Source organism: Pinus tabuliformis, chromosome 9, assembly GCF_031772625.1.
Source record: "Pinus tabuliformis cultivar Carrire ecotype Pingquan chromosome 9, CPIR1, whole genome shotgun sequence".
Lineage (NCBI taxonomy): Eukaryota > Viridiplantae > Streptophyta > Pinopsida > Pinales > Pinaceae > Pinus > Pinus tabuliformis.
In genome coordinates, this window is record NC_142307.1 from 1,007,516,020 (window position 1) to 1,007,527,259 (window position 11,240).

At 30.7% G+C, this 11,240-nt stretch overlaps 1 protein-coding gene across 1 annotated transcript; it reads left to right on the plus strand.

The window, feature by feature from the left end:
• The first annotated feature begins 7,505 nt into the window (after positions 1-7,505).
• On the plus strand, positions 7,506-8,072 carry LOC149152134 (uncharacterized). Its single transcript, XM_089443386.1, has one exon. The coding sequence runs from the start codon at positions 7,506-7,508 to the stop codon at positions 8,070-8,072; it is 567 nt and encodes a 188-aa protein (XP_089299512.1).
• Positions 8,073-11,240: the final 3,168 nt, after the last annotated feature.

Genomic DNA, 11,240 nt, shown 5'->3' on the forward strand with positions numbered 1-11,240 from the left:
GTCTTGATAACTATTCCAACTCTTTGGGAGTCATAGAAGAGCAAGAATCACCATATCATCCTTGGAAACCGTGATTCCAACACTTCCAAGTTCACATGGCACTGAGTGAACTTGGTCAAGTATTTTGGAATCGTCTCGCCTTTCTCCATTTTCATTTTTTGAAGTTTGTCCTTCAGTGCCAATTTCCTTTGGTCACGGTTTTCTTGATACAAGTCCATCAAAGTTTTCCACATAGCACACATAGTTTCCTTTCCATGGGGACTCCAGATAATGTGGTCTCGATCTCCCTCAAGGATTATGTGCCTCGCCTTCGCCGCACACTTCTTCCATTCAGTCAAATTCTGTGCATCCAATGTTGTTGGCTTAGGAATTTCTTGATCAACGAATTCCTTCAAGCCATTATCCTCTAGCATAGCCTCCATTCTATCCCTCTAGGGTATAAAAGTTGAGCTGCCTTCCAAGGCATACTCGAGCTGCAAACGGTAGAATGCCATCTACCGATCCTGAAGTATGTATTGCAAATTCAAATTTCACTTGTAACTCAAAACTTCAAAATCTCCTCTAGTATACTATCTTCAGCTCCGATACCATGTAGAAAATCTTGTAGATTCACAAGCTCATGCAATGTACTAAAGCACAGGACAAGAATCTACTTCTACTTTCAACCAGCGGAAGCCAATAGATCGATGAAAACAATATGAACAAGAAGAAGATAAATCAATGGCACATAACACAAGATGTATATGGGGAAATCCACTGCTCAAAACCTCGCTATATGTATTGCATATATTAGAAATATGAGTGAAGATACAAAGCTTGTTCTCACTAGAACAATTCCGCACAAGTATGCTCAACTCTCTCAGCTCACAAGCAAGATTTTGGCCAAATATTTAGCCTATTCAGCAGCTCTCCAAGCCTCTAATCTCTTGCATAGTTCCTAGGATGAATAGCTCGTATTTAAAGGGAATTCATGCTTCCAAAACTCCAAAATCCAAACATAGGTCCTTCTCTGATTGCATGCATGATCTTTGCAACTCAGTAAATCACATAACTGATAGTACGTTGTCCCTACACTCTAGTCTCAACTGGGTCTTTCTTGGAATCGACATGCATGAGTTTCTGATGAGGAAATCTTTAGTTAACTAGAGTGACACTTGCGGATGCATTAGTGCACCAACTGACTGTTAATCTTCTATTAATTCGACAAACAGTTAGAACTAATTTAACTGACCATAAATTAGTAAACTAAGTTATCTAATTCCAACTCATAAATAAACTCATCATGGACCCCTAAAACTTAGGGAGAACATATACATGACTTCAGAAAGACTTCCAACTCGAAATTCCAAAGCTAATTAAGTTAATTAGACTTAATTAGCTATTTACAAGTTGTTATGAGAATATAATTCAATTTTAATTCTTAGTTTAATTCAAGAACAAATTAAACTGGAATTTCTTGTTGTCTTTTCTCAACGGAACCCAACCCATCAATCGTGTCTTTCAAAATGTGAGTTAAGACAATGAACAAATGAGGCAGACCACACACAAAGTCTATGAACCACAAAAGATCACACTACAAATTAAATATTTTGGAATGGAAATTATTGGATTTACATTTTGACTGAGCACCAAAGAGCTATGAGGCATGTAGCCAAAACCCATATAGGCAATGTAATTCACAAAGTCAAAAAATTGCATGACCAACTTGTGGAGAGCCGCAAGGAACCCAACTGCAAAAGGCCAAAATAGCGCAAGAACCCTAAGAGGAAGCAAATTTGCAAAAATGAGAAAGGACTACAAGACGAGGTTGTGGAAAACAAGTAAAACACGAACATATGTAAGTTAAGAGTCAGGAAGATGGATTAGTTCAACTTCTTGTAGAGGTGCGGAGACCAAATGTGAAGTTATAGGGTTATTTAAAAATCATTAGCTAGCACACAAAAGCCACATCTGAACTTATTAGAGCTAGGTTTCAATCCTGGGACTTGTGGGTTATAGGCCCATCTAATGGGTTGTGTATGGCACACAATAACTTAATATATTATTCACATAAAATTAGATTTCATTCTTTTAAGAAATTCTTAGTTTGACACGACCACTACAATCTATAGGGTAGTTTCCATGGATACCTCTAAAGTTGTAAAACTTTTCATACCTCGTGTAGATGATGAAAAATCCCTAGTGCCGGTGGTAATGATAGCTATAAACTACCCACGACGAACTTGGTGGATGAGGGCACTCTCAGAAAGGTGAAATTTAGAAAGGTCTTACCTCATGCGAACGATGACAAATCCCTCATGCCACTAGTAATGGAAGCTATAAACTACCTATGATAAACTTTGCAAGTGAGGGCGCTCTCTAAAAATTTCCTACGACGAAATTTGATGTAAGGGTTTAGTGGGTGATGACATAAATCACTGTGAACGCCATGATTTTTCCATTTTATACTTTTTAAACTTTTAGTCAAGATTTTTAAATAGAATCTAAACTCTCAGTAGAGAGTAAATGCCCAAAAATTGTTTTCAAACAAAATTTCGTCCTGGATAATATGTTAGAATCTACGAATCTCAGCCAAGAGATTCTGGTTAAGAAATTTTTTTCCCCAAAACTCTCAGCCGAAAACATTTTTAACTCTTAGCCGAGAGCTTACAAACCTGAGATTAACTCTGCTAAATTCTCAGCCGAAATATTTTCAATTTCTCGACCGAAAAACTATCAAACTCTCAACGGAGAAAATATTTTGACTTTTTTTCTCGGCCAAGAATTTTTTTGAATATAAGGAAAATTCTCTCCACATGCCAAAATGTGTTCCAATTTCACATTTTCACCCATATATTATATAAATAAAGTAATATTATTGTTTTCATTTTTTATTACATTTTAATATATTTGAATGATTTAAACTTCATAAAATTTGATAATAAATACATTATTATATAATAAAAAATATATATAAATAATATTTTATAATATATAGATATTTTTTCCGAATATTATTAAGATTTAGTCTACTTTTCAAACCAACTAATGTGATTCATCCTCAAAGTAAGGTGAAAAAATCATACAATCTTAAAGAATAAATAACGGGAATGCATCATAGCCCAGGGTTGTAGATTAGTTAAATAGAAAAATGGAAATTCTAAAAAATTTGAATGGAATTATTTGATATACTAATTTTAGTTATAAAATTATTTAATATTTTAGTTATAAATTAGTTGTTCTCATAAATAATAGTAATAAGTTGTTAAGAAAGTTAGCATAGGTTCTTAATAAAAAGAGGATGTGTGATTATATAATAATAAAATAAAAGAAAGTTGTTAATTTTAATTAATAGGTAGATTATAAGGTTAAGAGTGGTTAAGATTAGAATTTAAACTATTCTAAAAGGGATAGGAATTATTTATTATTATAAACTGGTTATGAATTAAAAAGGTTAAGAATAACCTATAAATATCACTAACATCAATTGTTAGGAGATTATGAAAATATTAAATACTAATATTATATATTATAAGGTAAAGAGGAGTTTAGATTTAAAATATTATATATTAGCAGGAGAATAAGAGTTAGATCCAACTTATTATATGCTAATGAAGCAATTAAGAGTTCAATAGTTTAAATTAATTATGTTAAAATAGGGTTAGACAATGAATAAAGATAAGGGATAATATATGCTATCAATATATAAAGAAAAGGAAGGGAGGGAATTTATTTTTAAAAAGAACTAAGGAGATTGAGAATTATTATAATTATGTTAAATGATAATAAGTGAAAATATATAAAGAAAAAGGGGGTTGGGTGGGAGTAGAGACAAGGAGGACAGAGACAAGAGGATCATAATGAGAGGGCTGGAATCCAACTCTTACTCAATTTCCAATCATCATACCTGTTGGGATTTTTAGCATGTCTTTCAATTTCAATCGCCTCCCTAAGCTTCCTATGGTGGAAATGATCAACCCTAGCAATGACTCTGGAATCCTCAATACAGACATGGTGTTTGGATTTCTCTGCATGCTCATCCAAAGCCGAAGAGTGGGGACGATTATGCCTTATGTCTGCAGCATGCTCATGGATCCTTTTGTTAATTGATCGACCTGTTTCTCCAATATAAGGAATATCGCAGGAGCATGGAACCAGGTAAACTCCTTTCATGTCCTTCAGGTCGATAGGGTCCTTAACTGAAGCAAGAGAATTTCTAATGGTCCTCAAAGGTTTGGACGAAGAGGAAACATTATTCCTTCTAAGGATATGGGGAAACATATAAGATTGCCCATATCCTTAGAATGAATAATGTTGCCTCTTCGTTCAAACCTCTAAGGACCATTAGAAATTATCTTGGTTTAGTTAAGGACCCTATCAACCTGAAGGACATGAAAGGAGTTTACCAGGTTCCATGCTCCTGCGGTATTCCTTATATTGGAGAAATGGGTCGATCAATTAAATAGAGGATCCATGAGCACACTGCAGACATAAGGCACAATCGTTCCCACTCTTCGGCTCTCGCTGAGCATGCCGAGAAATCCTAACACCATGTTTGTATTGAGGATTCCAGAGTCATTGCTAGGGTTGATCATTTCCACCATATGAAGCTTAGGGAGACGATCGAAATTGAAAGGCATGTTAGAAATCTCAAGAGAGATGATGGTTGGAAATTGAGTAAGAGTTGGATTCCAGCCCTCTTCTTATGATCCTCTTGTCTCTGTCCTCCTTGTCCCTCCTCCCCTCTCACCCACCCTTTTTCTTTATATATTTTTTCTTATTATCATTTAACATAATTATAATAGTTCTCAAGCTCCTTAGTTCTTTTTTAAAATAAATTCTCTCCCCTCCTTTTCTTTATATATTGATAGCATGTATTATCCCTTATCTTTATTCATTGTCTAACCCTATTTTAACATAATTAATTTATACTATTGAACTCTTAATTGCTTCATTAGCATATAATAAGTTGAATCTAACTCTTATTCTCCGCTAACATATAATATTTTAAATCTAAACTCCTCTTTACCTTATTCTTTATAGTATTTAATATTTTCATAATCTCCTAACAACCTTTGTTAGTGATATTTATAGGTTATTCTTAAACTTCTTAATTTATAGCCAATTTATAATAATAAATAATTCCTATCCCTTTTAGAATATTTTGAATTCTACTCTTAATCACTCTTAACCTTATAACCTAATTATTAATTAAAATTAACAACTTTATTTTATTTTATTATTATATAATCTCACATCCTCTTTTTATTAAGAACTCATTCTAACTTTCTTAACAACTTATTACTATTATTTATGAGAACAACTAATTTCTAGCTAAAATGTTAAATAATTTTATAACTAAAATTAGTATATCAAACAATTCTATTCAAACTTTTTAGTGTTTCCATTTACTTATTTAAATAAACTCCGACCACCAGTTTTTCATTGACTGAGTGACCCTGGGCTATGATGCATCCCTACTATTTATTCTTTAAGATTGTATGATTTTTCACCTTGTCCTAAGGATGAACCACATTAATTGGTTTGAAACCTGGATCAAATCCTAATGATGTGATGAATCAGAAAGACATTTATATACAATATAGATCACAAAAGTCTTAGATTTAGCAATATTTTATAATGATTAAAATATTTATTTAATTATAAACAAATTAATAAATATTATTATTCTAAAATGTATATAAACATCAATATTAAAATTTAACAGTAATATATTTATAATGTTTATTTTAGAGTGAATTTTATTTTTATAAATTAAAAATCTGAAATTTCAAAAATTAATTTATTATAATATACAGTCATTTTCTGGTCAAAATTTTGCAAAAAAAGCTCTCAACTTTTATCTTTTTATAAGTCAAGTGCATTTAAACAATGCAAAAAATCATGTTTATCAAAGCTTAAAAAAAAAGAGGTTACCCTAGTATCCATTTTTTACTTCCACAGGAATATCAAATCAAATTCCATTTCTTATGTCCATAAATTTTATCACAAATAAACTTTAGACAAAATGTATAAAACTAATACAAATTTCATTTAGAATTGAAAATTCTATAATAAATTTACTTATAAATGAAATTTTGAAAAAATAAACCACATATTTATTATATAAATAACAGTTTTCCCTCTTAACCCCATTCAATTTTAATAATAATAAAATATATATAAATAAAAATATTTATAATAAATAATAAATTTTAATAATTAATAAAACACTAAAATCTATGACAACAAAATATAACAATAATAATTATCATAACAATAATTAAAATAACCTAAGTGAACTATTTCAACATGGATTATATCACTTATAAATTAATAGTTTCAAAGTTATAAAAACATATTTATATAATCAATGAAACATAATTCCATAATTCTTTGATAATTATAAATATGTTTTTTTATTTTATTTATAAATATGTTTTTTAATTTTCTAATTATAAATATGTTTTATTGATGGTGATTTTTAATGGTTTTGTTTATTGACAATTATAAATTCGTATGGATGATAAATATATGCTGGAATAAGGTAAATTATTTTTTATAAAATTAGAATGTCGGAGTGTTTTGACTTGTTTTTTATGGTGGAAATAGATACAACACCATCTAATGAGGCACCCAAAATCTTAAAATTTGACAGTTGTAACCCAGACTTTCAAAAATTTCTCTACATTTTTTTCATAATCTTGCTAAAATTTCCATTATTTCCAAAAAAAATTTATAAATTTTTTTAAATTACACTATTTTTATATATTTAAATATAAATATATTTAACTTTTTGAAATACTCATAAATTATTTAAATTTTAAATTACATCACTCAAGCTTACCTTTTCAAACCTCTGCCAAATTTCCTTTAAAACAAACCAAAAAATATAATCAACGAGAGATAACAGTTTTAAAACAAACAAACAAAAAAATAACAGTCAACGAGAGATAACAGTTAGACTAAATTCTTTGAGGATTTGTCTTTTTCAAGTACTGCTTCTTGATAATGGTTCAGAGAACCCTGCGAGTGCTTTGTCCGAGAAATGAGACTGTGATTTCCCAGATGAAAATCCTTAAACTCCTTTGTTCGCCTCGTTCCCTTCATTTTCTTCGGAATCTTCTCGGTAAATATATTTGTTTTTGTCTTCTTAGACGGCAGACTCGGAGAAGACTTTTGAAGTGCCGTGTATAACACGGCAGATTTTTTTTCATTGGTATGAAGTTTATATTAAGACTTTCGATATTGACATTGGTGGCTCATTTATATCACATCTACTTTCCTGAAGTCTACATTAAAACATTTACTGTGGCCGTGGAATTTGGGAAGTGTCATGGTCGTCGTGATAAAAACATGTATGCGACCTTCAGCTAGTCCGCACACGTAGTCGTCGGAAATTGAATACCTATTCATTTCCAACCACTTAGAAATAATCAATAACTACCCATAACAGCCCTATATCCAATTCCTACGCCCAGTGTTGAAGGCCAGACATTCTATCTAGGCAAAGCAGAGTATTTGTCATGGGCAATGGCTTGTGCAGTATCGTGAAGAAACTACCATCGAGATCCTCTCGTGAAGACAGATCGATAAAATTGATTACAGTAGATGGGAAAGTTGTGAGATTCGAGCGCCCTGTTTACGTTAAAGAGATTCTTGAAGAGTATCCCCACCATGGGATTTTCGACGCAGGAAATGTGAAACGCTTGGGAACTAATGTTCTCACTCGTCCTCTGGATCATAACTCAGAGCTTCAACCAGGGCACCAGCCCTATTATATCATTCCTCTTTCGTCTGCAGGTTTTGGACTTGAAGAATCGAAACAGATTCATTCCCACCCACAGCTTATTTCGGCTTCATCCATAGATGGAGGTCGTCTGCTGCGAGTGAAGTTACGTATGAGGAAGAAAGATTTGGCTTCATTTATTAAGTCAACTAACATCGAGTTTGCAGAAAATTTTGTTACAGAAGAACCACTGAATTTGGATATGGGCCAGCCTGGCTATGAGTCTGGGTCAGGGTTTGCTTCTGAATGGAAACCCAGTCTCAATACCATCTTCGAGCTCAACAGTCATCAAGCTGGAAACTAGAGTAGATCCGCCATACCTAGATTTCAGTATGTTTTTTTTTCCTGGTGTCTGCCAGGTTAGTAGGTTTATTAGATGGAGACTGATATACCCATAATGGAATGTTTATCACCAACATCAATCTTGTGCGAGGCTATCTCAACCTAGATTCTATTGGGAAAGTTTAATTGTAAGCTTGTAAAAATTTATATTATAAGTCACAGTGATTTATATTGTTATAAATTTTCTGAAAAGCACTATATATTTGTGTAAAATATTGTGCAGAATCACACAGCACAGTAGAGTTCCTTTTTTGTTATATGCCCTGTCATATTAGCAGAGTATTATGGCTACAAATAATAGTAATTTTCAGATAGATTGAGGTGGCTAGATATGATTCTGGTAGGATTTGTTTTTAGGGGTTTTTCAGATTTACTGATTGTTTTAATTGAATTTTATCGGTATCTTTTTTGTTCAAATTTCTGGAAACTTTACCTTTCTGCCCTCCAGCTTCAACTCAGACCATCCGGAATTTTGAAATTCAAAATTGATTTACAAATAGTCTCATCGTATCGGTATCCCGACCTAACCTTTTGAACCTTAAATTGAATTCCTATCTGTAACCTGACCAACTTTCTGAACTTTCATTAACCTGACCGAATTGCGCGAACGTATACCATTAATGATCAACTGTATATGTTCGAACCATTATTAAATTCCGTTTTATTTATGTATACCCTTATTACTAATAACTGCAGTTAGGTTTGGACCATTTTTAGCTTCTGCTTTATTTATGTAAAACCGAGAGCCATCATCAAAAATCCCTCGAACTGCATACAGGTTGGTATCCATTTTTTGAATTCCGCTTTATTCATGTAACACTAAGAGGAGCTTGAGATTTATTTATGTTAAACTGAGAGGGTTAAAAATCCTCAGTTTACTTAAAAGTTTTCATGAATTTATCTATGTATTCATTCATAGATTGCAGTTAGGTTTCTGATCTATTCAGTTAACTTCTGTTTTATTCATGCAAGATAGGGAGATTAACATTTTTAAGACGGTATATATGTTTGAATATATACATGAATTGAATTTCAGTGGTAAAGATCGCAACAACTCATGCAACCATGCAAGTTACATCTAAATAATAATATATTTATTTATTTTTATATTTATATTTAATGAAAAATTTACTTGCTAAGTTATTTTTATGTTTGTTAATTAAATTAATAAATATTATTTTCAATTTTAATATATATATAGAGCAATGTTGACCATGATAAAAATATGAAATCATAATTTTATATTTAATTAAATATTTAAAATAATTATAAAATTATAATCTATATATAAAATAAAGTTTAGTTTTAATATAAAATAATTTATTTTAATAGTTATATTTAATTTGTTTGTTTTTTCTTACAGGAAAATAGTTATTAAAGAAAATTAGAATGTCGAATAGAGAAATAAACAATAAATAGAGAATAATATATGGAGAGATGGAGGGAGGAGAGTTATGGTTATTATGTGAGGTAGTTTTAAAAGGAAAATTAAAGAAAATAGTATTTTTTTTTTTTTTAAAGAAATTTGATATTTATTTTAAAAAGGTTTAAAAATTATGGATAATATATAAATCATTCTTATGAAGAGAGAATTTGTTTATTAAGAAATATAAAGTTTAAAGTTCAGCAATTTTAAAAAGTAAAAGTAAAGATATAAAAAATGGTAAACACAAATTTTAAAATAAGAGAGTTTATTATTATTCTTATATTTACAATATTTTCAATTTAATATTCAATCACTTTTCTTTTAAATTTTAAATCTTTATTTTCTCTACTTTTAAAATAGGACATAAAAATAATCTTTCTAATTATAGGATCACTATGATTAGTTCGCTTTAGCCAAGTTATGATAAAATTATTATGAAAAAAAAGATCAGTGTATGAATAGAAAACCATAAAAAAATTAAAAACACTAAAGGCCTAATCACATTTAGGAGTTATTATTTTATAATATACCATTTTCTTATGATTGGGATCAATTTCCTTGCTTTCCTCACTTTAAAAGATCATTTGACATAATGGCCAACAGTAACTTAAATATTAGAAATGTTATATATGTTTTGTTAAGGCTATATGAGAACATTATGACCAATTTTAAGCAGCCTTGCCCCCTCTCCCACAACCATATACATCAACAGTAGTATGGTAGCTTGTAGGAATCATAGTGTATTGCTATTTCTCCTGCTAGAATAGTTATCACCCTTCTTTATTCTAATGATATCGTTCTTATGGCAAGGAGTCCCTATAATCTCGACAAACAACTAAATATGTTTAAGTATTTTTTTCTCTTGTATGTATATGATTATTATCAATCACAAAATAAATGTTATGGTAGTCAAATCCAAAATGATCACTTGTGCTAATTTTATATATGATGATAACAACTTGGAGGAAGTCACTTCATTCAAATATCTTGAAATCAATCTTCATCACAAGCCCAACTAAAATTGTAGCAATGATAAAAGGATAAATAGAGAGTGGAAAGCTTATTATGGACTTGAAAACACAAATAAATAGACCTTTGGTTTTGGAGTAAGAAAAAAATCATCTTTGAGGATTTTGTTAGTCTTGTTATCTTGTATGGTTGTCAAAGATGGTGGTTGTCAAAGTTCACAGAGCTTATTTACTAGTCTATATGATATTTAATGCAGTCGGGTTGTATATGTCCACTGTTAGATTTATACATATTTAAATCTAACGGTGGGCATATACAACCCCATCACATTAAATATAAAATTGTTTGTGGTCAAAGTTGGGGTTGCAACATCTCAAAAGAATCATGGAGAAAGATAAAGAAAAGCCAAAAGTGTTTCAAGTAACTTTAATCTTAAAATTAAAAGAAATACACCCTATCTTATCGTCATCATAAAAGCTAGTCTTTCCTCATAAAGAGCTTGCCTACAAATAGGTATGTAATGTACAAAAGCAAAATAAACAACATACAAAACAAATAGATACAACATAGAAAACAAGTAGATTCCTAAGAACGCCTCAAAATCACATGCAACTCAAGTAAGGTTTGCATAAAAATGCCAAACCTTGGCTAAATCATTTGGATATGGAGGAAGATGTCATTTTATAGAATATGTACAATATTGCATATATTATCACATCTAAATTTAAGGAGAAA

Excerpts from the sequence above, each read along its gene's own strand:
- LOC149152134 (XM_089443386.1), top strand. The coding sequence starts at position 7,506 with ATGGGCAATGGCTTGTGCAGTATCGTGAAGAAACTACCATCGAGATCC.